This window comes from Phyllostomus discolor, chromosome 9, assembly GCF_004126475.2.
Source record: "Phyllostomus discolor isolate MPI-MPIP mPhyDis1 chromosome 9, mPhyDis1.pri.v3, whole genome shotgun sequence".
Lineage (NCBI taxonomy): Eukaryota > Metazoa > Chordata > Mammalia > Chiroptera > Phyllostomidae > Phyllostomus > Phyllostomus discolor.
Window position 1 is genome coordinate 68,059,802 of NC_040911.2, and position 26,027 is coordinate 68,085,828.

The 26,027-nt window shown below is 42.9% G+C and overlaps 1 protein-coding gene across 2 annotated transcripts in view; it reads left to right on the forward strand.

Moving 5' to 3' along the window:
• The window catches only part of BFSP1 (beaded filament structural protein 1), a 30,594-nt gene extending 9,460 nt beyond the window's left edge, over positions 1–21,134 (forward strand). The window contains exons 3-8 of one of the 2 annotated variants that reach the window (XM_028524634.2): positions 3,906–4,001; positions 6,875–6,967; positions 10,539–10,646; positions 15,775–15,995; positions 17,957–18,042; positions 20,039–21,134. In XM_028524634.2, coding sequence (XP_028380435.1) covers positions 3,906–4,001; positions 6,875–6,967; positions 10,539–10,646; positions 15,775–15,995; positions 17,957–18,042; positions 20,039–20,976 — 1,542 coding nt within the window. In that variant the 3' untranslated portion in view covers positions 20,977–21,134. The remainder of the gene's footprint in view (positions 1–3,905; positions 4,002–6,874; positions 6,968–10,538; positions 10,647–15,774; positions 15,996–17,956; positions 18,043–20,038) is intronic. The other variant, XM_036009545.1, reaches the window with a different exon arrangement.
• Positions 21,135–26,027: the final 4,893 nt, after the last annotated feature.

Consider the following 26,027-nt stretch of genomic DNA (forward strand, 5'->3'; position numbering starts at 1 on the left):
CTTAATTTTTATCAAAAATTCATCCACAATTGATACATAATTACTTGAGCTGAAGAACAAAATTGGACTTCAATGACCCCCTGTGTTATTGCTAATAAGGGGATCAAATACTCAGAACTGTAGAAACAGAAGGGACCCTAGAAGTCATTGATTCTCAAACTTTGTAAAGCTACATCCTTTCACCAAAATATCCTAGAGAAACCAATGTATAGGGCTAAAGCAGAGATGATTTTCTTAAGGACATGGTGGTGGGACAGGCACCCCACCTACCCAGCAACCCTCCACCCTCAGAGCCCCTTCAAGCAACTCCCTGGAACCCGAGAGCTCTGCAAAATGCAGCTCAGTAACTAGTCTGCCCTCACAGATGGGGAGACTAAGGCCAGACTTCCCAGTCGGTCATGTATTCAAGAGCTAGTTAATGAAAATTAACAGAAGACAATGGGACTAGAATCCGCCTTGGACTTCTCTGTACTAGTCAAGAGTTAAGTACAGAGTTCTTATCCAGCCCTCTGAGATACTGAAGGCCAGCTGAGGGACTCACCCATCTCCTGTCCCTCAGTGGCTGAGGGTCGCTCCTGGGGTGCTAATTCCCACACTCCGGACTGTGCCTCCTGCAGATCACACACATTCCCATAGCCAGAGAGATACAGGAAGTTGCCAGTGTGTTCAGCATGTCTGAGTGACCCTGGGGGTGGCCCAGAGGAGATGGACAGAGCATATCAAGTGTGAAGGGGCCATCTTTACCCAGAGACACTAGCTTTGTGCCTGTCTCAAGGAAGACAGAGGTTCCCTGACTGTCCTGCCTGTACCTGTGTCTGGTACAGATTGGCTCTGGATTTTGTGGTCCTTCCTTCCTTCTGTCTTGTCACCCAGTGTTGGCATCCCTGGTACCCATGAAAAGATTTCAACATCTTCAAAGGAAAGGATTTGGTAACTGTAAATTAGAGTATAGAGAGACTGAGGAATCACCCTGGAGCAGAAACCTGGCCCACTGTGCCTAAAATTAATTCTACAGAGCTGTGTTGTCCAGACTGGGAGCCACTGTCTGTGCATGGTTGGGAGGGATTGAAATGCAGACTATTCAAATTGTGATGTGTCATAAAGTGTAAAATATATGTGTTTTAAAGATCTAGCCTGAGAAAAAGAATATAAACTACTCAGTAATAACTTAAAAATATTGATTACATGATGAAATGTCAATATTTTGGGTATATTGGGTAAAAGAAAATATTAAAATTACTTTCACCCATTTCTTTTTATTTTATTTAATGGATCTACTATAAAATTTAAGATGCTTGAGGCTTGCTGTTTTGGAGTAACTTATTTAATTTTTACTTGCATAAATCAATGCAAAAAGGAATACTTTAATATACATTTCTAGAGGTTGCAAGTTAACTGATTTGATCTTGTAGTACTCTTAAGTTCTTTAAGGTAAAGTCAGAGTTATTTTTAGTAGATAAAATAGCTTCAGAAGTTTGAGTTGGGTAAGGGTTAGCCAGTCCTCTACAGTCTTGCTGATGTTTCAGACCATATTCATACAGGCATGTATTTCTTAAGTAATGATCATTTTGCTGTAAACCCTAAAAGTTTATACAGCCTGTTTTATAGATTCCACAAAGTCCTGTCTCTTCAATGTTTTAGGTGCTAAGGCAACACTTTGCATGAAAAGTTCATTCAAGGCAGGTGATCCAAGAGTCAGAATCTTGGTATCCTTATTGTCAGCATCAGATGTTCTCATATCTTCTTTCTCCAGTGGTCTTTTATAAGAACAACTAAGGAATCAAGTGTCTTTTCTAAGAGAGCAGTCCAGAGGCCTTCCCAGAACCTAACCCTATTAGTGCAATGGTGGGAGTGTCTCAAAATATCATAACCAGTCCACATACCTGACTCACTTTACTCTGTTCATGTTGGAGTGGAGAGTATATTAAATATTTTAGCCAAACCATGTATCTACCTTTATTAATGAGAGCTCATTACTAACATCTGCCATGCTTTTTAACAAGTCATTAATAAGTCAGTAAAAATTCACATAGCAAGGCCTCAGGTATTGGCAGGTGTGCATGGGAGAGGTGTCTCAGGAGAGTGACAATCTTGAGGAACCCAAGTAATGTTTACCTGTGATATGGAACTGGACCACTGAAGTATTTAAGTCAACTCCAGTCATCACAGCACTATCTTAAGAGCATAAGCAGCTCTTCAACCTATTTAGTTTATCCAAACAGGATCAATGAAAGAAAAATTGGTGTATTAATAAAAAAATTTGGCAAGAACATTCAACCTTCTCTCATATATGTCATTTCCAACTTTAAAGGAAAAAAATACTGTTCCCCACAGCAATCATTCTTACAAAATGCATTATAGGTACATAGTCTCAGGGTGAGACAATAGTCTTTGGGAGAAAATTATTAAATTGAAGGTTTTGATGTTAAGGGAAAACTATTTTTTAGTCTTAGAAACTTAACTCAATGATGATGAGATATAGAACAAGTATAGCTGTAACTTAAATTTTAAGATTATTGGTATGTAACTATACCCTAACTTTGTCACTGTATTAAGATTTCTCAACCCTGGCACTATTGATATTCTGGACGGTAGGGCTGTCCTGTGTATTGTAGGATATTTAGCAGCATCCTTGGCCTCTACCTACTAGATGCCAGTAGTAATACCCCACCACCCAAGTGGTGACAATAAAATGTCTTCAGGCATTGCCCAATGTCCCTTGCGGGGCAAAAATCACTCCCCAATGAGAACTACTATTATAGACCAGGTCCAATTGGCTAACCCAATGCCTTTCTAGAAATGCAGAACCTTTAAACGTTCCAACATCCGAATTATAGGGGTACCAGGAGGAGAAGAGGAAGAGCCAGAAATTGAAAACTTATTTGAATAAATAATAAAGGAGAACTTCCCCATTCTGGAAATGGGGAAGTTCCCCATTCTGCAAAGGAAACAAACTTCCAGGAAGTCCAGGAAGCTCAGAGAGTTCCAAAGAAGTTGGACCCAAGAAGGAACACACCAAGGCACATCATAATTACATTAGCTAAGGTAAAAATGAAGGAGAGAATCCTAGAAGCAGCAAGAGATAAGGAGGCAGTAATCTACAAAGGAGTTCCCATGAGACTGTCAGCTGATTTCTCAAAAGAGATCTTACAGGTAAGAAGGGGCTGGAAAGAAGTATTCCAAGTCAGGAAAGGGAAGGACCTACATCCCAGATTGCTCTATCCAGCAAAGCTTTCATTTAGAATGGAAGGTCAGATAAAGTGCTTCCCAGATAAGGTCCGGTTAAAGAATTTCATCATCACTAAGCCCTTATTTTATGAAATGTTATAGGGACATATCTAAGAAAAGAAGATAAAAAAAACATGTATAGTAAAATGACAGCAAACTCACAATTATTAACAACCATGCCTAAAACAAAACCAAAAGAAACTAAGGAAACAACTAGAACAGAAACAGAACCACAGAAAGGGAGATCACATGGAAGGTTAGCAACAGAGGAGTGGGAGGAGGAGAGAATAGGAAAAGGTACAAAGAATAAGTAGCATAGATGATAGGTAGAAAATAGACAGAGGGAGGGCAAGAATAGTATGGGAAATGTAGAAGCTAAAGAACTTATGACACATAGACATGAACTAAAGGGGGGCAATGTGGGTGGGAGAAGGTGTACAGGGTGGAGAGGAGTGAAGGGGGAAAATGGGACAACTGTAATAGCATAATCAATAAAATATAATTAAAAAAAGAAATGCAGAATCTTCAACTCCTTCCAGAGCCACTGAACAACAATCTGCTTTTTAATAAAACTTCAAGTGGTCTGTGGGTACACACACTTGGCCAATTTTATACCCGTCTTGGATGCCTCCACTGTGCCCCTGCAGATTTGGATGTGTGATGCTTTCTTATTGCAGGAAGCTGATGAAGCCTTACTACATAATCTGCACCTTCAGATTGAAGCCCAGTTTCTGCAGGATGATATCAGTGCAGCAAAAGACATGTACAAAAAGGTAACTATGACTCTTCTGAAGCTCTTCTTCTAGGAAAAAACCCAGTTCAGGTTTGGCTAGGTAGTCGAAGGCACTCATAGCTGAAGAGTGAAACTACTAGAGTGGGTCACTTTTGTGTGCTTTACTCCTGAATTAAGTAGGTGATGGGTTGGTTGCTAGACAGCTCTTAGTGAGCCAGACGTGTAGAGGAGGCAATAGTGTGTTTGTGTTAGGTGTGGTGTTGGGAACTAATATCTGTATAGTATACTACAGTTCACAGCATGATTTTTTAAAAATAAATCTGTCTTGGTTAAGCTACAACCTGTTGATTGTTTCAGCTCAAAAATGCAGAAAAGCAGAAAATACAATATAAAGGGTCCAGCACAAATAACACCCCTTTTTTAATTACAAACTCTTTTATTACAAAATCATAAGCATGTGATTCTGTAACATAACGCTATCACACGCAAGCACACCATATGACATTTTAGGTGAAATGTTCAAATTAAAAGTATAAATTATTACACCCATATTATAGCCCTGTCAACCACACTGAAGCAGGTGTTACTTCTGCCAGTCCCTGTTTATATATGTTTTAACTTTTCCTCTGAGCCAGTTAATTGAGGGAATGCATGGCATTCAGGAGCCTCCTTTTATGCAATGCTCTTCTCTGCCAGCTTCTTACAGACCTGATTTGTGTGGGGGGGAGCTCTTTGATATACTGAAAAAAATCAAATTCTGGACCTGTGTGATCATGGCCAAGTAGCTTAACCTCTCTGAGCTTTTTTATCTTCAAAAAACAAATGACAGACTATCTTTCCTGCATGGTAGTGTGGTTACTTCAGTGAGGCTGACCTGTGGCCATGACCCTTTGGGCTGACCTCTCCAGTGGGCTCTGGCCTCCCTCTAACTGCCAGTATCTGCAGCTCTGCTCTAGGACTCTCTACAGGAAGCAAGGGCTGCTCTGTCTCATGGGAAGGGTTGGGAAATTCATGCCTCTGGGAGCAACCTTAGTCAGTGATGAATGTGACTTGCTGGATGTGTCCCCCAGCTCCCTCTTACCTGCTGTTCTGTACTGGCTTCCAGAGATCCACACTGAGCCTGACATGCAGGTGCCCACAGCGGTACCTTAACTGATAGCACACCCCTTCTTGGCTGCCTTCTCTTTCCTGTCTCACCTCCTCACTCTGCTACTCATGTTTACTGGTATCTTTGCCCAAGTAAGTTGTTTGCACTCAGAGTGTTTCCTTAGGGTCTGTACTTAGCTCTAGTTGCTATAACCAAGTACCACAGTTTGAGTGGCTTATAAGCAGCAGAAATTTATTTCTCACAGTCCTGGTGGCTGGGACACCAGTATCAGGGTGCCAGCCAGGTCAGGTTCTGGTGAGAGCTTACCTGGTGAGGCCTTTCCTAGGAGCGTGTGTTTTTACCAGGAGCAAGCTCTCTGGTGCCCCTTCTTATAAAGGCACTAATTCCATCATGGGTCCCCACCCTCATGACCATCTCTAATTGTAATTATTTCCCAAAGGCCCAACCGCCAAACACCATCTTACTGCATGTTAGGACTTCAGTGTGTGGATTTGGGAGGGACACAACATTGAATGTATAATAGTGTACTTCTGGGGAAACCCAAACTTGAGGCTATGTGATAATTCAGATGAAGCACCTGGTATAAGCAGGACCTTGGCCAGTGCTCATCAAGCCTTAGGTTCTTTTCCTGCCTCAGTGTGGACCTGCTTCAGCACGAAGGCAGTCCTCTTGCTTTGCACTGAAGGGATGTTCCCGTCCCTTTGGCTTCTTCCAACTTTCCATCAGTCTGGTTCCTCCTCCTCTCCTGCCTTCCTGCCTCTGCTCTACTTCCTGGAATCCTGGGAGCAGTGCCTGGGGGCAGTTTTTAGTGGCTCAAAACATTCTTCTGGCCCTTAACAACAACAACAACAACAACAACAACAACAACAACAACATTGAGCATTCACTCTATGATGCTTCCATGCATTATCTCATTGGATCCCAACAGCAGCCTCATGAGAGAGCATCTTAGATCGAGTTTTCCCCATCAGCAGAGCCTAAGGTGGTGATTTGTGTGTGTGTGTGTGTGTGTGTGTGATTGCTGTTTGGGTGGAGAGTACCCAGGAGAAGGGGAAGGAGGAAGCAGAGTAGGATAGCGCAGGGGTAGGAACTGGGCAGGGGCCCAGGCCCAGCTGGATCCTCTGCCTGATTCCACCACAAGGTTGGGGGCTCTGGATCATGAGTCACATCACAAGGTTGTTCTCTCCTTGAGGCAAGAGTGTAGGTCTTTTGTACTCCTGTGCCAGCTAGTCACTGGCCTGGGTTGGGAATGGGTCCCCATTGGGAGCCTGAACAAGATAACCATTGTCTGGCCCAGGGCAGTGCTGTGGAGGGGGCACAGCTGAGAGACAGTATTAGTCCTCAGCACACAGCTGGGCATAGGTGCTCTTTAGATAACCCACTTTCACAGTACAGCCTGAGTTTAGGAGGTATAAGTAGCTGGCCCAACTGACCAAATTCTGTCCTTTGAAACACTGCCCTGTTCTGGTGTCAGAAAGGGTTCTTTGTACCCTCTGAGGCTTCTTTGTTCTGCATCTCTGCGTTTCTTTCATACTCCTGCCTGCAGGGCTCTATGAAGACAGCAATAAAGCATTCACTTAATGGAAGGGAAATGGTGAAGTAAATAAACCAAGCCTCAGTTTATTCATCTGCCCTGTTGATCCTGTGAAGATTAAAGGTGTAAAATGCCCTCTGCAGAGATCGTGGCCTGTCCTATTTGTGACAGTGGAACATGTGAAAGCATTCGTCCCTGGAGTCACCTAGTCCTGGGGGGAGAAACTCGGGCAGTGCAGGTTTTAATGAGAATGATTTCTTTCCTCCAACAGAATCTTCTGGAAATTCAGACCTATGTGAGCATTCTGCAGCAGATCATCCAGACCACTCCTCAAGCATCTGCCATTACAGATGGGATGCGGGAGGTGAGAATTGGAACCCAGGCTATAGGGAAAGCATAACTGGAGATTTTTTTTTTTTATAGCACTGTGGGCCTAGTTCACAGACATCCAGGGAGAGGCGGCAGGTCCAACAGTGTAGAGCTGCGGTGGGTTAACTCCTCCCCACCCTGACTTGACATTCACATTGGAAGTTTTCTCTTGTTCTTCTATTCAGACTGTGAACACTTCCCTTTAGACATCTGAGGACATCTAAACTGTGTCCCTGACCATTTTCTTAGGAGTTTTCTCTTAAAAACCCCAGACTGTTCTTTCTTGTATAGTTGATAGAAATTGCCAGACTGTCCCCCAATGTGGTGGAGCTTGCTGCATCCCCACTGGCAATGTTTGGGAGTTTTTGTTGCTTCGGTCATTTGCAGTGCTGGGTGTGTTAGGTATTTATTTGTTTTTGCTTGTTGCTCTTTTAATAGATATGTTGTGCATCTCACTGTGGTTTCAACTACCTCTCCTAGTGACTAATGATGCTGAACATTTTTTCATGTCCTTATTTGCCATCTCTATATCTTCTTTGTTAGAATATCTGCTCAAGTCTTTAGCCCATTTTTAAATTGTTTTTTTTGTTTTCTTATCCCTCTTATGAGTTTGACCATAAAATTTGAATACAGAGAGACTCAAATAATAGTGACTATATTTTCAAGGTCTGGCTCTGCTAATGATTATGCAAGTTTATGGCTTAAAAACGATTGGGAAAAGATAGAGATTATTGAAGCTAAATTTTTAAAAAGGAGGATTTGGAGGCCCTGGCTGGCGTAGCTCAGTGGATTGAGTGCGGGCTGGGAACCAAAGTGTCTCAGGTTCGGTTCCCAGTCAGGGTACATGCCTGGGTTGCAGGCCATAACCCCCAGCAACCGCACATTGATGTCTGTCTGTCTGTCTGTCTGTCTCTCTTTCTGTCCCCCCCTTCCCTCCCTAAAAATAAATAAATAAAATCTTTAAAAAAATGAGGATTTGGATGTAAAACATTATTCCCTACATAGTGTTCCACATTCCTTTTCTACTCAGCTCTCTAGCTGCTCAACAGGATTCTGATGTGTTTTTTCTTAATGAGTTTTAGGGATTTTGTGGTATATAATATGATACATTTAAACATACACTGAAAAGGATGCAGATTAAAACAAAATGTCATTTTGTCCTTTTTCCAGAGGTTGTGATATTCTGGAACAGGGATTTGTCGATAGGTCAGCTGATAGAGTTTTGTTTTTTTTGGAAGGGTGGCTTAGACAGTGCTTTGAGCCCTGCTGACACCTGGAATTGCCTGGAAGTCTGGCTAGACCATACGCCACCTGTAGAACTAATGGGCTAGTGTAGCTGACTGCTTGAGTTTTAACTTAAATGTTTTAATATCAAAGCTAAAGAAATCCCCAAATTTGCTTTCGAAGATACTCTGTCAAGTTTCTCCTAAGGGATAGGAAAGTTACTTCTGGGCCTTCACTGGAATATTTTTGTCCACTAATGTTCATTTCAGGTTCTGACTCTTTTCAGCTGATGCAACCGAGGCTGCTGCAAAGGCCTAGAGGAGCCTTTCCTAAAGCCTTAATTTTCTTTGTCAGCAACTTCTTTCCAGATACCTCATTTTTATTTTGCAAACACTTTTTTCCCTGTAATTCCAAGGTGTTTTACACCAGAACACACTTTAAAAATTATATCATCCTTTCTCTGTAACAAAATTCTTCTGAATTGTGAGGTTATAGAGATTGGACTTCTTCTGAGAGCATCATTGATCATCAGTGTTTATTAGCATCACCCAGGAACTTGTTAGAAATGAATAATTTTCATAAGAATATGCATTTTAGCCAGATCTTTAGGGATCCATGTGCATGTTAAAGGTGGAGAAACAAAGATTTAGAAAGCATTACATTTTTTATTAATCTTAACTTAAAACCTGTGCATGCAGTTAAATGGTGACTTTCAGGTTTGTTTCATTGACTTTTGTTAGTGTCCTAGAAAATGTCTGTCACATTGGCTCAAATGAGGATGTAATTAGTGGTGTTAATTATAGGAACACAGCTTAACTGGTTAATGTGTCAATAAACATAATGTCAGTACCCTCTAACCAGAGGCCACTGGGTGCACAACTGTGTTCACATGAAGCCTAGCTCATTTTCCACTGCAGGGAGGATGGGTATATACTATGGAGACTTGAGGGGCGTCCTGTGTGATCTGTGGGGAGGGGTCAGGTAAGGGGGGCCCTGCTCTGTGTTGGGTACTCTCAGGAAGGGCTGGTCCTCTGACCGTCTTGATAATTTCTATCAAGGTGGTAGAGGAGTGGAGTGTGGCTATCACAGAACTAAGGGCACACAGTTGAGAAGGTCCTTCTGTCTGCAGTTAAATCTCAAGTCCTGCCTTCCCCATGGGATCAGGCCACAGGCCCAGACTTTCTCTTCCTCCCTTTAAGCATGTCTGTCTTGCTCTATCTGTCTTCATGTCTTTGTTGTTGCTCCAGCCACTTTGCAGGGTGTTGGAGAGTAGGGGACTGCTTTGAACGTATGGCCTTGAACATGGGTGCACTGGGAAAAGACTTGTTTCTGATTTTACCTGGCTCTGAGGCCTCACACTCTGTGTCAGATGGCACTGCTTTTTGAGTAGTCAGGCTTTCATGAAGCGATTTGGGCTTTTTCGAATAGACTATGGAGAGGCCTGTTGGAAACAGGTCCCTGCTCTGCAGAGTGTAGAGACATTGAGGAATCCCCTTTCAAGACACTCCATGGAGCATCAATAGGTGGTGCAGCTGCCTCACCATGTCCCTAGCTTCCCTTGATCACCTTGACTTCTGCTTTGTGCAGCAGTGACATTTTAGCACAGTCAATGGCTCAGGGCTCAGACTGACCATGCTGTTTGCACAGACACAGAGAACAGAGCCCAGTGAGAAACTGAATACTAAGTTTTCCTTTTGACAGAAGGGAAGGTGCCTTGTCCAGAATCTCTTATCCAGTCTGTGGCACTACTAGCTCTAAAACACAGGTCTCCCAACACCATCTCTGCACTTCTTACACTCACAGCATTGATAGCTCAGATGTTGCAGACAAAGTGAAAACGTATTAACAGTGGCCATGGTGGGCCTGTCTTAGTCAGCTTGGGCTGCTGTAACAAATTCAAGAGACTGGGTTACTCAAACAACAGACATGTATTTCTTACAGTTCTGGGGCTGCAAGTCCAAGATGATGGTGCTGGTAGACTTGGTTCCTGGTGTGTACCCACTTTCTGGCTTGCAGATGTCACCTTTCTGCCATGTCCTCAGGTGGCCTTTCTGTGGTATAACACAGAGAAGGAGCGCTCTGGCATCTTTACTAATAAGGACACTAACTGATCCCATCCTGGGGGCCCCACCTTCAAACTTTACCTAACCTAGTTATCTCCCCAAGGTCCCATCTCCACATACCATCCCACTGGGGGTTAGGGCTTTAGCATATGAATTTGTAGGGGGAGACATAAATATGCAGAATATAACAGGGTCCCACACCATCCTTGTTCCTTTCCTTTGTGAATTTCCTCACTTGTCAAGTGAGTATGAGAACTGAGTCTGGCCTTCTTTGTGCAGGAGAAGCTCCTGACAGAACGAGAGGTGGCTGCCCTGCAGGGTCAGCTGGAGGAGGGCCAGGAGGTACTGTGTCTCCTGCAGGCACAGAGAGCTGAGCTGCAGGCCCAGGTAGGCCCCATATCCTCTTGTCTGCTGCTTCCTGTTGGGCATTCAGCCACACGTGTGAATCAGGCTTTACAACATGTTTTATTCAATGTTGGTGCATGCACAGAAGTACACACGTATTCAGTTCAGTGATTCTCAGAAACTTAACGCACCTGTGTGCCCAGCGCTTATAGCTGGAAAACACTCTGAATAGGGTGACCAGTTGCCCTGCTTTGCCCTGGACTGAGGGGTTTCTCAGGGATGCAGACTGGAAAAGTTCTGGGCAAATGGAGACAGCGGTCACACTAATTCCGGCTCCTCAGAGGGTCCCCTGGCAACCCCTCACCTACCAAGGGTAAGGCCATCTGCATAATCTATCTGCATTTTTCCTAGTTTAAACTTAAACTTGTTTTAAAAAATAAGAAGAAATAGACACATGTTGGGATTTTTATCCTACACTTCCTCAAACCTGTGCTCTTTGTTTCTCTTCTCATGATGAAACATTTCCCCTTTGGGTTTTGATTACAGACCTAGGAACGGGTATTTGTGTCAGTATTTGCTCTGTTCAGAATTTGTTAGTAGAAAGTTCACAATTCCACCCCTGCCTTTTATTTGGGTGAATCTTATTTTGAAAACTGAATTCAACAGAAAAACTCAGTCCTGTTTTTGTGGTACACCATTTTGGTGACTTGGTAGTGCTTGGTTTCTTCTGAGGTCCTGTAAGGGTACAGAGAAAGGGTGTGTATGTGTTGTGTGTATTGTGTCTATATGGTATGTATGTATAATGTATACCTGCACATGTATGTGTGTAAATGTGTATATGTGTGTATCTATGTATAGGTACATATATGTGTGTATGTATGCACACATGTGTGTGAGAAGTCAGAAGGATTGACTGGAATTAAAAAAGAAATTGACAACACCAGACTAAGATAGTAAAGAAATAACAAAGTGCATGGCAAGTAAAAAGGTAGGATTTGTTTTGCAAAACCTTGTTTTAAATATGTATGTGTATTTAAATGTATATATTTGTTCAAATTTACACATGTATTTGTATGGTATGTATGGTTCATGATGTAAAATGTGTTGCTTCCTGTGGCCCTGGTCATAAAGATGAAAACCACTGTTTCAGATTCTGAGAAAGGTGAGAGCCCAGTCTAATGTGGTGAAGTCTAGTTCCAGGGCAAAAGAATGTTTCTTTCTCTATGTACATATGGATAGTTGTTGAATATATAAATAAAACATTTAACAAAGGATTAACCAACTTTCTGAGAATATGAAACAAAACTCTGGTTGATTACCTGTTCTTACCTGTAGTTGCTGCAGAAAGACTTACTCATTTCACTCTGATGTTGTTTTCTTTTCTGTGCTGTGCCCCCCCCACTGGTGGTCTAGTGAAGCCCCTGGACCCCTTCTCAGGAAAATATTAAAGGCATATAATAACAATAAAGTAGATATAATTAAAAGGAAACTAATGATATTGAAACAGTTATCAAAATAGTGTCAAGTCATATCCTATATAATGATACATGTGCTTATATTAAATACAGTAGTTTCTCCTTACCTGTGGTTTTACTTTCCACTATTTCAGTTGTATACAGTCAGCTGTGGTTAAAAATATTAAGTGGAAAATTCCAGAAAAAAACAACTCATAAGTTTTCAATTGAGTGCTGTTCTGAGTAGTGTGATGAAATCCTGTGCCATCCCTCCCTCTCCCACCCAGGATGTGGATCATCCCATTGTCCAGAGTCTCCACACACTGTAAGCTCTCCATCCATTAGTCATTTAGTAGCTGTCTGGGTTATCAGATACACTGGCTTGTTATCACAGTGCTTGTGGTCAAGTAACCATAATTTTACTTCATTGTGATCCCAAAGCACAAGAATAGTGATGCTGGCAATTTGGATCCACCAAAGAGAAGCTGTAAAGTGCTTCCTCTAATTGAAAAGGTAAATGTCCAGTACTATCTGTGGTTTCAGGCACCACTGGGGGGTGTGGAATGTATCCCCTGGTGGATAAGGGGGACTCTGTAGCAAACTCTAGCAGCGGGTCTAATGAAACACAGGTTGTATTAGTTTTCTCTTTCTGCCATAATGAATTACCACAAATACAAGGACTTAAAACAGTACTTCTTAATCTCACAGTTCTGAAGGTCAGAAGACTGGGCAGGCTTGGTTGTTCTCTCTGCTCTGGGTCTCACAGGCTGAAATAAAGGTGTTGGCCTGCCTGGGCCCCTTATCTGCAGGATCTTGGGGAAAATTGCTTCCAGTGTCATTTGGGTTGTTGGCAGAATTCAGTTCTGTGTGCCTTTAGGACTGAGGGCCCTATTTCTTTGCTGGCCTTTGGCTAGGAGTTCTTCTAGAAGCCATGCACATTCCTTGGCTATGGCCCCCTCCATCTGGAAAGCCATGGTGCCATGAGTCTTTCTTGTGCATTTAATCATTCTGACTTCTGCTTTTTAAGGGCTCATGTGATTAGAAATAGCTAGAATAATCTTTGTATTTTTTAACATCAACGGATTGATTAAGCACCCTAACATCTGCAAAGTCCCTTTTGCTGTGTAACAAACATATTCATGAAGGTGATACTAAGGGGCAAAGGTCATGGGGACTGAAATTTTGCCTAATCAGCTTTAAAATACAGATGTGTCTGGGCCTACCCAAGAGTTTCTGACTCTGTAGGACTGGGGCGTGGCCTAAGAATTTGCATGTCTGTTTCTGGGTGTTGCTGCTGGTCCAGGAACCACATTTGGAGACCACTGAAGTAAGGTGGATACCAGATTGGGTCAGAATCTTCTACATCTGATCTACCTGAGTGTGTGGTTTGGGCCTGCCACAGCCTTAGTTAGGAGGTGTTCATGGCTGGCTTTCTGCCAATTTAAAAAAGATTTTAGTGGCTTCACAAAGTAGTAACTCAATTGAGCACTCAAAGACAGATTTGGTGGTGTGGCCAGCTATGATTGTCAGACTTGGTTGGTGGGGAGAACCCATTGCAGCCTGAGGGCTCCAACTGGGCAGGGCTGTGGCAGCTGGTTCTGCCTACGGTTAGGGCATATGATGCTTCCAGAACCTTTCATAGAGGCAGCCTTATGGTGAGGTCTCTGTACCAGCAGCATCAGCATCACTTGGGAACATGATAACAACTGCAAATTCATGGACCCATCCTAGACCTTCTGAACCAGGAGCTCTGTGCTGGGGCCCAGCAAACTCTTTCAATAGGCCCTCTAGGTATTTGTACAGGCTCAAGTTTGAGAACATTAGTCCACAGGATGAGAGAAAGCACCCATCTCTTTGGGGATGGCACTTCTTATAGGGCAGGTGCTTCTGGTTTCCTGAATTGCAGTGACTGAGAATTTCCTTGACAGGAAAGTGAAAAAATGTCACTCGTTACTTGGAAAGTGTGAACCTCCAAGCTAGCAGGATATATTCTCATTGAAGTCCCTTAGCACCACCTAGTGGTAGGCATAGTAAGATCGTAAGACTATGTAATTAGTAAAGGATACTGGATTTGTTTTGTTTTCTTAAAAAAAAAAACAAAAACAACAAAAAACGATCTTGGACCCAAAGGAGTTTAGGACCCTAAGAAGACTGAAGCAGAAGGTTACTCCACCAGATGGGGCTCACTGTGAGGTGCTGTCCTGGGCCCCTGTCTACCCCTGCTGTGCAAAGGCAAGCCCATAGCTGTGCTTGAACACTAAATCTTTCATTGAACCTTTACTGCCAAGCTTAGGATGAAGTTCAAGTTGCTGCATGGCCCACACTGTCCACCTGCCTGTCTCTGGTATTCACTTGCCTGCTCTTCTCCAAGGAGCCCTGGACTGACTGTGGGCTGCTGTCTCTTCTCTTCTGCTCCTCTGCCTCTCTGACTCCTGCAGTTTCTGGCACCTGCCCTTTGCTCATCACTTCTTCTCTTTCTGGAAATCCCTATTCCCCTTTAGTACCCAGCACCAGTTCCACCACCTCCTGAAAGCCTTCTCTGAATTCTTCAGTGCCACAGGACCTCTCTGTGTGCTCCATGATGCTCTGGGCATATCTTGGTGCCTGAGCTGCCTTCCTCACTGGACTGCGGGCTCCTACAAGGAGGGTCCATGTCTCATTCTCCAACAGACAGGCTGGTGCTGGATGTTGTCTGACTCCTGTGCTGAGGTTGTTCACATCAGAGACATTGCCTTAGCCCCCTTGGGGCTGGTGAAAGTGGGGCTTTTACTATTTTTCCTAAACACCTCTCCTTCTGAAGAATAGTTTAAATGACTGAGCTATAAAGACCACGTTGATGTGGACATAAGTCCAGTTTTATAAACCTGGTCAGCACTTCTTTGGACTGTGGAATTTTGGTTTACTTAGGCAGAACCATGCAGAGTACCAGTGCTGGTCACAGATTGGAAGTTTTCTGCAGAGCCTCCCTACCAGGGCAGGTGATCCTCTTACCAACTCCATCACAGGACAGCCAGCAACCAACCACCAACTCATGAGACAGAAGAAAGATCATGCTTGTTCTGATGGTTCAAAGATTATAGATGACATTTTTCTAGTTTCTAATTTCCCAATTTGTGACAACACTTAGCTATCCTATTTATGGTTTAAAAGTTTGCTAAGTGAACGCACTTAGGGAGGGGTCTGATGGGGGTCTCCCTGAATCACCTGTGTCTTCTGTGAGAGCAGGCTGGTGGTGCTTGCCTGTCAATCTGTGGGAAGGGGGAGTTTTCCATGGGCCTTGGGCCTTGGAGTGTGTGTGTGTGTGTGTGTGTGTGTGTGTGAGAGAGAGAGAGAGAGAGAGAGAGAGAGAGAGAGAGAGAGAATGCATGCTGTTTGCCTACAGCTAGGAGGAGGCCTAGGCAGCAGGGTCCATGATTTCCAGAAGTGTCTCAGCCTATACAGGTGGGTCTGAATCCCACTACCTATGTACCTCAGTTTCCTTATGTATAAAGTGGAAATAACAACTGCCTTTGGGTGCTGATGCAGGTGTAAAGAGAGGGAGCTCAGTTTGTACATTCCTCTTTGGCTTAGTGATTCCAAAATGATTCCATTGCTGATGAGAAATAAGCAAACAAAATACATAAAACTTGACATGCTGAGTCCAAATGTTCCCTGTCAAGTGTGGGTCTTAAATGAGAGGATGTGATGGGTTTTCTTACAACTGTCTTTGCCCACAGACAGCAATGCTGGAACAAGCTATTAAAGATGCTCACGAGTGTTATGAAGATGAGATTCAGCTGTATAATGAACAGATTGAAACCCTGCGGAAGGAGATTGAAGAGACTGAGAAGAGCCTGGAGAAGTCTTCCTGTGACTGCCGGCAGCTGGTGGTCATCCAGCAAACCCTGAAGAATGAGCTGGACCGGTATCATCGGATCATTGAGAACGAAGGCAACAGGTGTGGTCACAGAGGGGCACAGCTGAGAGGTTGCCTCTTTCTCCATGCTGCTTACTTACTTGTGCCACACATTCTTGCTGAGTGTCTCCTGTGTGCCAGTTCTAGGCAGTGGAGATGTAGCAGGGAGTGGAACACAAAAATTCATGACCTCATGGAGATCAAATACAGATGATGAATGAATTTGTAATGGGGAAGATGACCTATGACAAGTGCTGTGAAGGAAATTATGACAGGGAAGAAGGAATGGAGATGGAGTGATGGTGGGACTATTTGAAATCTTGAGTTGGGCAGTCAGAAAAGGCCTCATGGAGAAGGCTACTTTTTGCTTGACAGGTCTCTGGGGACATAGTAGATAGGGAGACCAGGAGTGTTTAAAGAGATGCTGCAGGTGAGGTTCCTAGCACAGTGCCTGGTACTTCACAAGTGCTTCGAGGTGTTGGTGTTATTCCTGCTACTGCAAGCATGACTTTTACCACCTGGTTGGGTCTGTAAGGTGGCCATTAATATGCTATCTGGTCTTGTCCATAATGGAGCTGTGGCTTGAACTCTACTCACTTGAGGCTGGGAAATAAATATCTGTCTATCTCTATCTTTGTCTCTATGTATCTGTATATCATCTACATCTAAATTTATATCTGGATCTGCACCATTTACATGTATGTGTACATTTATGCCCACATCTATATTACCTACATCATCTACATCCATGTCTGTATCATCCACACCTATACCTATTGATATATCATCTATATCTATATGTATACCTACACTTAAACTTACATCTGCATAATCTACATCTATATCATCTATTCTTATACCTACATCTATACTATCTATATGTATGTCTACACACTACATTATCTACATATGTATCATCTATATTATCTACAATCACATCCTCTAAGTCTATACCTATACCTACACCTGTATCTACATCATCTATGTGTGCATCTGCACCTACAACTACATTATTTACATTTACAACTATATTATCTATACCTACATCATCTCTACTCACACCTAACATTAGGGAACACCGTTTCATATAAGGCTTCTGATTCTCTACTAAGTTGTGATTCTTTGATTTGTTCTTGTTGATATTTTAGAGTGAATTAAAATAGAAGCACCCCCAAAGTACTCCACAAGGAATGTTTTTTCTTTTTTTCTGGGTTTTCTGTCTTGGCTGTGAGTACTTGAATTTCTAACAGGAAAGCAAGGCTTTTTTTTCTCTCATTATGATCAATGTATCCTGCATAATTCCAAATTAATTTTCATCACAGTGAATGCTTTATGCATACATTTATGAAAAGAAGTCTTGAACAGGTGTTTAAATGTCGTTGTGAATTTTTTTTTTGTTTTGGAGGTAGAGCTTCACAATAAGGTAACTGGATATACCTTTTGTTGGTTTGTATATAACTTCTAATTTTAATATACTGATTTCAGATTGATAGGAATGTTGCAAGAATAAAACAAGGAACTCCTGAATACTCTTTACTCAGATTTACCAGTTGTTTATATTTTGTCTCAATTGTTTTATCTTTTTTCTCTTTATTTATATATAATGCATATTTTTTTAAAAAACAAATTGGAGATAGCATACCCTGGTTGTTCTAAATAGTTCAGCCTGGGATGACCACTGTTTTATTAAAAAAAACAATAACAACAACAACAACAACAACAAAACCCCTGTTCAACATAGAAGTGACATTTGAGATTATAAGCAATCCCTACTTTACAATTTTTCTGTGTGTTTCACAGTTTATGACTTGAGCTCAAAGAAACAATTATTTCCTTTACATCCTCATCCAGTGTACAAATGGGTATGTGGTTGACCAGAAGTTTGATCCAGAGAAAGGTTTTCTCCTTTTTGCCCATATTATAGGGCCACTGTTAACCCCTAACCATCTGTTGGCTTGATAAATTAAAGATGGTTACCACCTCTTTCTGGTTCTTTCTGCCAGGCTGAGCTCTGTCTTCATGGATACACCTGTCACTCTGTTCACTATGGGCCATGGAGTCTCCCGTAGTCCTCAACCTGGTGGGAAAGGTAATGCTCCCCAGCCTGGCTTCTGCTGTTTTCTGCTCTTGAAAAAATGGAACAAAATTAGGTGACTTTCTTCCTGAACTTAACATTTATGCTTCCTTCTAGTCTACCAGGAAATTAAACACTTTTAGGTGGGGTTTCCTTCTCCCTTTCTCTGATGTACTCCTACAGGTGCTAAGCGACTGAGCCAAAAAGTTCACAGGAGGAAAATCTGACTGGGGGACAGACCACCCTGGGAATGCCATCCCCAAATAGGAAGCAGAGTACATGCTCAAAGATTGCTCATTTTCTTTTCTGTTCACAACTGAGCAGAGGTAGCTTGGTTGGCAAGTGTGGCTTTTGCTTTCAACATTTGGTCCTTTGGGGATGGTTTCACCTACCTGTGGGATGTCTTCTCACAGCTAAACCTCCCTAGTCCTGAACTAACACAGTGTTCTGGGAGAAGAGAAGGTGGCAATGTTAGTTTTCCATTCTTAGAGTGCCTTCAGGTCCCTGTGTCTCAGAAAGCTCAGAGAGATTTGTGGAAATGAGGTTTCAGAGCTAGAAAAATCAGAACACTGTCAGAAAGGTCAGCAGTTCCTAGTCTCCATATACCCAAGGCCAATGTCAGGGCTGCATGGCCTATGCACATGGTGCTATACTCACAAGAATTCCTGCACTGGGCTTACTTCTCTGCTATTGGTGTCTTGACATTCTTAATCATTTGAAGAGGGGGCCTGACTTTTTCTTTTGTTTGGGGCCCTGAAATTCTGTAGCTGGTCCTGCAAGCACCCCCTTCTTCAATATTTTCTCTCTGTTGGTTCTCTTTGATGTGACCTTTTCTGTATCCCCTCATTCCTATGGCTTCATGGCCCCTCCTGCCATTTCCTGTTCACTCTGCCCTCTTACCATAAGTCACACTAGATGCCCTTACATTGCCTTAGTCCTCTGCTGAACAGAGGGAGGGGATGGAGAAGATCTTTGGGATGAACAAGTTAAAAAAAAAATCATTGCCCTGGCTGGTGTCACTCAGTGGATTGAGTGCCAGCCTGTGAACTGAAAGGTCTCTGGTCTGATTCCCAGTCAGGACACATACCTGGGGTGGGGGCCAGGTCCCCAGTAGGAAGTGTGGGAGAGGCAACCACACATTGATGTTTATCTCCCTTTCTTTGTTCCTCTCTTGCCCACTCTCTCTAAAAATAAATAAATAAATACATAAAATAAAATAAATCACCATGTGAGTGAAGCAGAAAAGCCTCATGGATGAGGCAGGGTCCTATTTTGTATGTTTTCTTAAACTTTTAGTTTTTCCTTTTAGCTAGTCTGAGGAAATAAATATGGCCTTGGTAATAGGGGGTTCCTATTAGTTCTTAATTTAATAGCATTGCTTCCCCTTTTTACCCTGGCTAAGGGGATGCTAATTAAGGGGTGGTCACATTTATTTAGCTTGGGATACATGTGGAACAAGAGATTGTGGATTGATATGATTCCCATGCCTGAAGCCACTTTGGATATGTTAGAGGCCCAGACAGTTCTGCTGTCCTCTCTTCTTTGGGGAAGTCCAAGGTGGGAATAATTTTATGGAATAGATTTCCATCATCTAGTCAAGTAGCCACTACAAGAAGGGGTCTGGGGTGGGGAGGAAGTGTTGCTCCCACCAAGTATTCTTTCAGCAGAATCATGTATCTCAGCAAGTTGTGCCCAGTGGGATGGGAACTGTGAGAGTCAGAACAAGCAGCATCTTCACTTTTTTCTGCAAGCTCAGAGGGGTCAAGTGACTTGTCTAAAGTCACACAATTGGTTGCAGAGCTGGGTCATTAACATGGGCCATGGATGTTACAGATCTATACCTCTTTCCCCATGGCTTTGCTCCATAAATAGTAAACCCATCCCAGTGCTGGGCATTGGTCTCTAAGACAGGTAGCATAATTTTCAGTGCACACATTTTCTTTCTCTTTCATTACCATTGTATTTGATTCATTGCCCATTTATTTTTAAATTTTATTTATTTATTTTTAAGATCTCACCAGGGCTGTGCAGGATATAACAACAGCAAAACCAAGACAAAGAGGCCTCCCCAAGAATGTTCCAAGGAAAAAGGAGATTATAGCTAAAGACAGAGTAGATGAAAGTTTGGAAGGTGTACCACTGAAAGGTCTGGAAGACACAGAGCTGGTGCAGGTGGTAGTTGAAGAAGAAGGAGAATCTAAGCTTGAATCAGGGGATGAAGAAGCAAGTCCCCCTGCCCCAGAAGGGGCTCCAGAGGACGTGCCAGATGGAGGGCAGATAAGCAAAGCCTTTGGGAAGCTCTGCAAGATGATCAAGGAGAGAATGAGAAGCCCCAAGGAGCCTGAGCCCACAGCTGACCTCTACACTAAAGGGCGGTACGTGCTGGTCATGGGGGATGCCAGTTATATGGACCCTGGATTTTGTTCATTGGCTGTCCCGACCAAGGGTAGAGTACTTGTTTCCATTGAGGGCAACTCTCTGCATCATGACAGTGCTGTGGAGCCCTCTCCCAAGCAGTCCCAGCCCCCTCTGGAGGATGGACAGGGGAGTCCATGCCCACCCAGTCAGCATACTGCAAACAATGAGATAAACAGTGAAGAACTGAAAGGTCCTGGGGAGAATCATGGCAGTCAGAATGAGGAGGAAGGGCCCAGGAAGCCTTGTCTTGTGGTCAAACCTGGCCCAGAGGAACCATCTGCAACCCCACCACAAAGGCCTGGGGTGAGTCAGGGTGGATATGAAGGTCAGGAGGATAGGAACAGCAGCCTGCAAGAGAGAAGCTCTCCCAGGACTTTGGCATATGAGAAGGTGGAAGTGATGGAATCCATTGAGAAGTTTTCAGCTGAGAGCATTCAGACATATGAAGAAACCACTGTAATTCTGGAGACCATGATTGGAAAGACAAAGGCAAACAAGAACCTGGGAGACCAGGGCTCTCACAATGCCTAGGCTTGTTGGAGAAATGTCTCTGGGTCGCGCTGTACGGGAAGTGCTTTGATGTTGTAGAACAGATGCTAAAGAGTGAAGGTTCCTGTTTGGATTAGACCATAGTTGGCCTGTTTGGTATTGCCAAGGAAGCCTTAATTAAAAAGTATATTTTGCTTGCATATCATTTGTCTAATTAACAAGGGCCTTGGGAATGTAGGTGGATCGACCATGCTCAGGACAGACCCGTCTGTTAAATGACAACCAAACCATGCTCATTTAGGAGAGAGACATGCCCTTCCTCATGGTTTTCTGAGACTCATTAGAGACACAGACAGTGCCTGGATTTCACACAGAAAATGCTAGTTAATGGCAGTGGCTCATTTTCATTGTATTTCAAGCCCAAGCACATGCTCATGTGGAGGAATGTGTTGTTAGAGGTAAAATGATTGACGTTATCTGTCATAGTTTGGGTTCCCCTAGAAGCTGACCCTGAAGCAAGGTTTTGAATGTAGTTTCTTAGGGATATGATCTAAGGAAGCACCCATAGGGCAGTGGAGAGGGAGACAGGGAGAGAAGGCTGCCAACAAGAGCTGTGCTACCAGGTTGGTTAGCACTGTGGGCAGCTCGCTGGAGCTCAGCCTCTCCTGAGGGACTCTGGGAGATGACATAGACCATGTGCCACAGAGCTATCCTGTCTGAGGGGTGAGGGAGTGGGGTTTTCATCCAACAGCTTTTGTTAGCCAGTGGGGAGGGCTGCTCCCAGAGGGTTAACATGCAAATACATGGAAATGGAAAAGGTCATGGGGATATAAGCAGGACACCAGTGTTGTCTGCCATAGCATATGTTCCAAATGTCCTTTTGTCTGACTTCAAATTTTCTCATTCAGAGATTACAATCCTAGGTCAAGTTTCAAAAAACAAAATCAAACGTCACCTCATAGTTTCTTGTTTGGAGTTATTTGTTCAACAAGCATTTATTGAGCATATACTATGTGCCAGACAGTGTGCTATACTGATAAGGGGAGACTTACTGATTTATTAATAATGATCATAATAAGTAAGCTGTGATGTAACTGTGCAGTGTTTGTGTACATATGCACACACACACACGTGCACACAGGGGCCTACTGTGCCATGTCCCAGGAAATGGAAATTACTCTAAATCAGAATCTTTACAGAAATTTTTATGTTGTCTTTAGATATCTATTTTTCTACAAACAGTCCAAAAGTAATTTTTTATTGACACTGATTAAGGAAGTACTCCTTCCCTGTGTACTTTCCCAAAATACATTAAGGGCACTGAGTAAATGTGCTTAGATGGATTAGTGCATCTGCTGAAACAAAAGCATCTGCCAAGACAACTACATATTTTTAGAGAAAAATTGATGGAGTCATAAGTTATGTTCTCTTATTTCTTTGTTACGGACAATAGAGAGAATATTAAATGGCATCATCTTTCCTTTCTATTTAGAGCTTTAAAAAATCTTATTCTGGATTTATTTGAGGTTTTGATTTCAAGAAAGAAATATGCTCTTGTTCTTTTTAAAAGATGAATGGAGAAATTACTGCATTACAACATTTTAAAATATTCACAATTTAAAAGCTTAAGAGAGAATGATGGAAACCATTAGCTGGAGTCCAGAATGTACTAGGAATCCAGGAATTTGGGTCAGTGTGTGTATGTATATATACACATACATATACATTTATATGTATGTGTATAAAATTTGGCATAAGCCACTGTGAACCTTTTTGTTTTCCCCATCAAGTTTTTTTATTTTTTGGACTATGTATTTAGTTAATATTTTTATTTAAAAAGGCAGCGGTATCTTTTGGGAAAGAAAGATGATTTATATATTTAATCAATCATCAAAAATGAATTGAGGGCATGTTCTGGGTCAGGCATGATTCTGGGCACTGGGGAGACAACAGCAAGCAATCAAATGTGGTTCTGCCCTCACAGACATGACATTCTGGTGGAAGGAAGCAGATAACTGAGTAAGAGAAGATTAGATAGAGACAATACCATAAAGGACATCAACAGAGTGTTGTGTAAAAGTGACTCGGGGTCTACTTTGGATTGGGTGGTCCAGTGAAAACCACATGGGTGAGGTGACATGTGATCCAAATGACAAGATGGACCAATCATGTGCAAATAGCATTTCAGGCAGAGGGACTGGCTAGTGCAAATGCCCTGGGGCAGGAATGAACTTAGCCTGTTCAAGGAGAGAAAATAAAGGGGTTTGCAGGAGGACAATGGAAGGAGGTGAGGTCAAGGAGGGAAGTGGGGACCTGTAAACACCATATCCTGGAAGGTCTGCTTCTACCTGAAAGCTAGTCTCTCAGTGTGAGCTGTGGAACTGCCTGCAGTGGATGCTCTGGAGTCTAGTTGGCTCTTCGTCCACCCTGGAGCTCCAGTTGCTGCTACTCCACTTTTCCTGATGTATTTGGTTTTTCCCAAGAGAGCTGCAATGGGTTCATTTCCTGGCCATGTCCCCTCCCGGAGGTCTCTGAAAACAAGCACTTTAGTTTTATAAAAAGTATTTCTTGTTAGGAAATATGGAGGCTCAGAGCTGGCTTGCCAGTATGATTGATGACAAGAGAATGCTGAGCTTTGACCAGCCCTGATATAGCTGAAGTGCAAGTGCATAGATGCCTCGTCCTAACTGTTGTACTTGAGGCCCCTGGCCTCCTCTTTGTGACTCAGCCTCAAGTCCAGCACTGATGATCTCCAGAAGCTGCCTCCCCATGGAAAAACTGTGTCCCAGCTCTTCACCCCTCCCATTCTCCAAGCGTTCCAGTTGACGACCAACAACTGCTATTGTATCAGCTGTCCTGGGTGCTGACTCCCCAGGTCCCCCCCAACTCTCACTGTTCTGGTTCTTGCCTAGGCACCCAGGGGCTCCAAGCCCACCTTTCTATACATTGGTGCCAGGCTGGAACCTGCTAGCTCCTTCCTGCTTTGCCAGTGTCTTTCTGGTAGGGGAGAGTGAAGGTCTGGAGGAGGGAGAAGGGACTTGTCCCCTTTGCCACAGCAGCACCTCTTCACTCATCAGTGGTAGCACTTCATATAACAGCAGCAGGATCCATTTTTCAGTTTTTCCAACATTTGTGGAACCAGCCTCATAATCATCTCCTCAGAGATGCCTATGCCAGCTAGATGATGCCTCTTCACAGAGGTCTGGGTTGTTCAGGGGCTGCCACATGTGCTCCCTCTCTACCCACAGGAAGGAAAGGTGAGTCAGGATGTGGTGGCCCTACCCCAGCATGAAACTTCACAAACCCAGGACCCCGGCATGATCCCAGCAAGCTTCTGACTCCCGCTTGTTTGTATTAGGTTGCTTGGTCCTTGTGATACTGTAGTTTTCTTTTACCTTTCTAATTAAGTAGGTAGTACTTCTTTAAACTACTCAGTTTATGGGGTTTTATATTTAATTCTCTCTGTTAACATCACTGATGGGATTTCTGTCTCCTGACTGGTGAAGGAAGGGGCATGAAACAGGGAAGTGAGGTGCCAACAAAGGCAGTATTAACCTGCTGACATGGCTGTGGGCAATTGGGATTCCCTCCCACTGGAGACCCTGTTAAGAGACCTAGTAGATGTCTTAACAGAAGGCAAGGAAGCTGAGATCTTTCTGCACCAGCTCTGTCCTTCAGGTGAAGTGGTCCTGGGTCACTGATCTTCTGGCTTGTCTTCCTGCAGCACACCAGGCCTGGTGCATCTCTGCAGCTAGAGAACACCCCAGCAGAGAGAGAGAGCACATTGGCATGTATGAAACTGTCTGCAGATTACCTCTGGGGTGGGCCAAGGAGATACTGGGTTGGCCAAAAAGTTTGTTTTTTTCTGTAAGATGGCTCTAGTAGCCATCTTAGTTGTCTTTAACTTCATTTGAAACAGTTTTATAGATTGCATTGTGACAGCTGTCAAATCAGCATGCATTAAAAACACTTATCAAAATTGGTGAATTTTTCTGTAGCCATTTTAATATTGAAGATGGAAGAAAATATGCAACATTTTGCCATATTATGATTTATTATTTCAAGAAAGGTAAAAACATAGCCCTGGCTGGTGTAGCTCAGTGGATTGAGCGTGGGCTGCAAACCAGGCATCGCAGGTTCAATTCCCAGTCAGGACACATGCCTAGGTTGCAGGCCACGGCCCCCAGCAACTGCACATTGATGTTTCTCTCTCCCCCCCCCCTCTAAAAATAAATAAATAAAATAAAAAAAGAATAAATATTAAAAAAAAGAGAAAGGTCCCACACAATTGAAATGAAAAAAAAAAAGTTTTGTGTAGTGTATGGAGACTGTGTTGTGACTGAGAAAATGTGTCAAAAGTGGTTTGCAAAGTTTCCTGCTGGAGATTTCTCTCTGGATGATGCTCCATGGTTGGGTAGACCAGTTGAAGTTGATAGTGATCAAATGAGACATTAACTGAGAACAAATTAATGCTCTAACACATGGGAGAGAGTGAACATACTTGAAATATCCAAATCAATAAAGTTATTGGTAAAAATAAAAAATGTGTCTTTTATTTTACAGAAAAAAACATATGGCCTTTTTGGCCAACCCAATAGCTATAGGGCAGAAGTAGGCAAACGTTTGGTATAAAAGGCCAGTTTATAGGTTGTACAGTGTCTGTTATAACTACTCAAGTCTGCCACTATAGCATGGAAACAGCCACAGACAATTAAAAAAATAGGCATGATTGTTTCCAGTAACACTAATCCCGAGAATAGGCAGCATGCTGGATTGAGTCCCTGGGCTGTAGTTTGCTGATCTTTGATGTAGGTCATGCACCAACAGGGTCTAATGCAAAATTCAATTTACATAACAGAAGACCCTTCTAACCTGGCAACTCTTCCTTTCTTCCCCCGCTGATGTTGGGAAGTTCCACTGAAGTCTCTCCTTGACTTGAAGCTTATAAGAAAGGATCTTCAGGCCATCATTATATTCAAGTTTATACTAAAATTGTTGTATCATAGGTTTGTAGTTGGTATATTACTGGTCAATGAAGTCACCTTAAACTCACATGGCATTTGGCACATTGATGATGGAGGACACCATTCAGG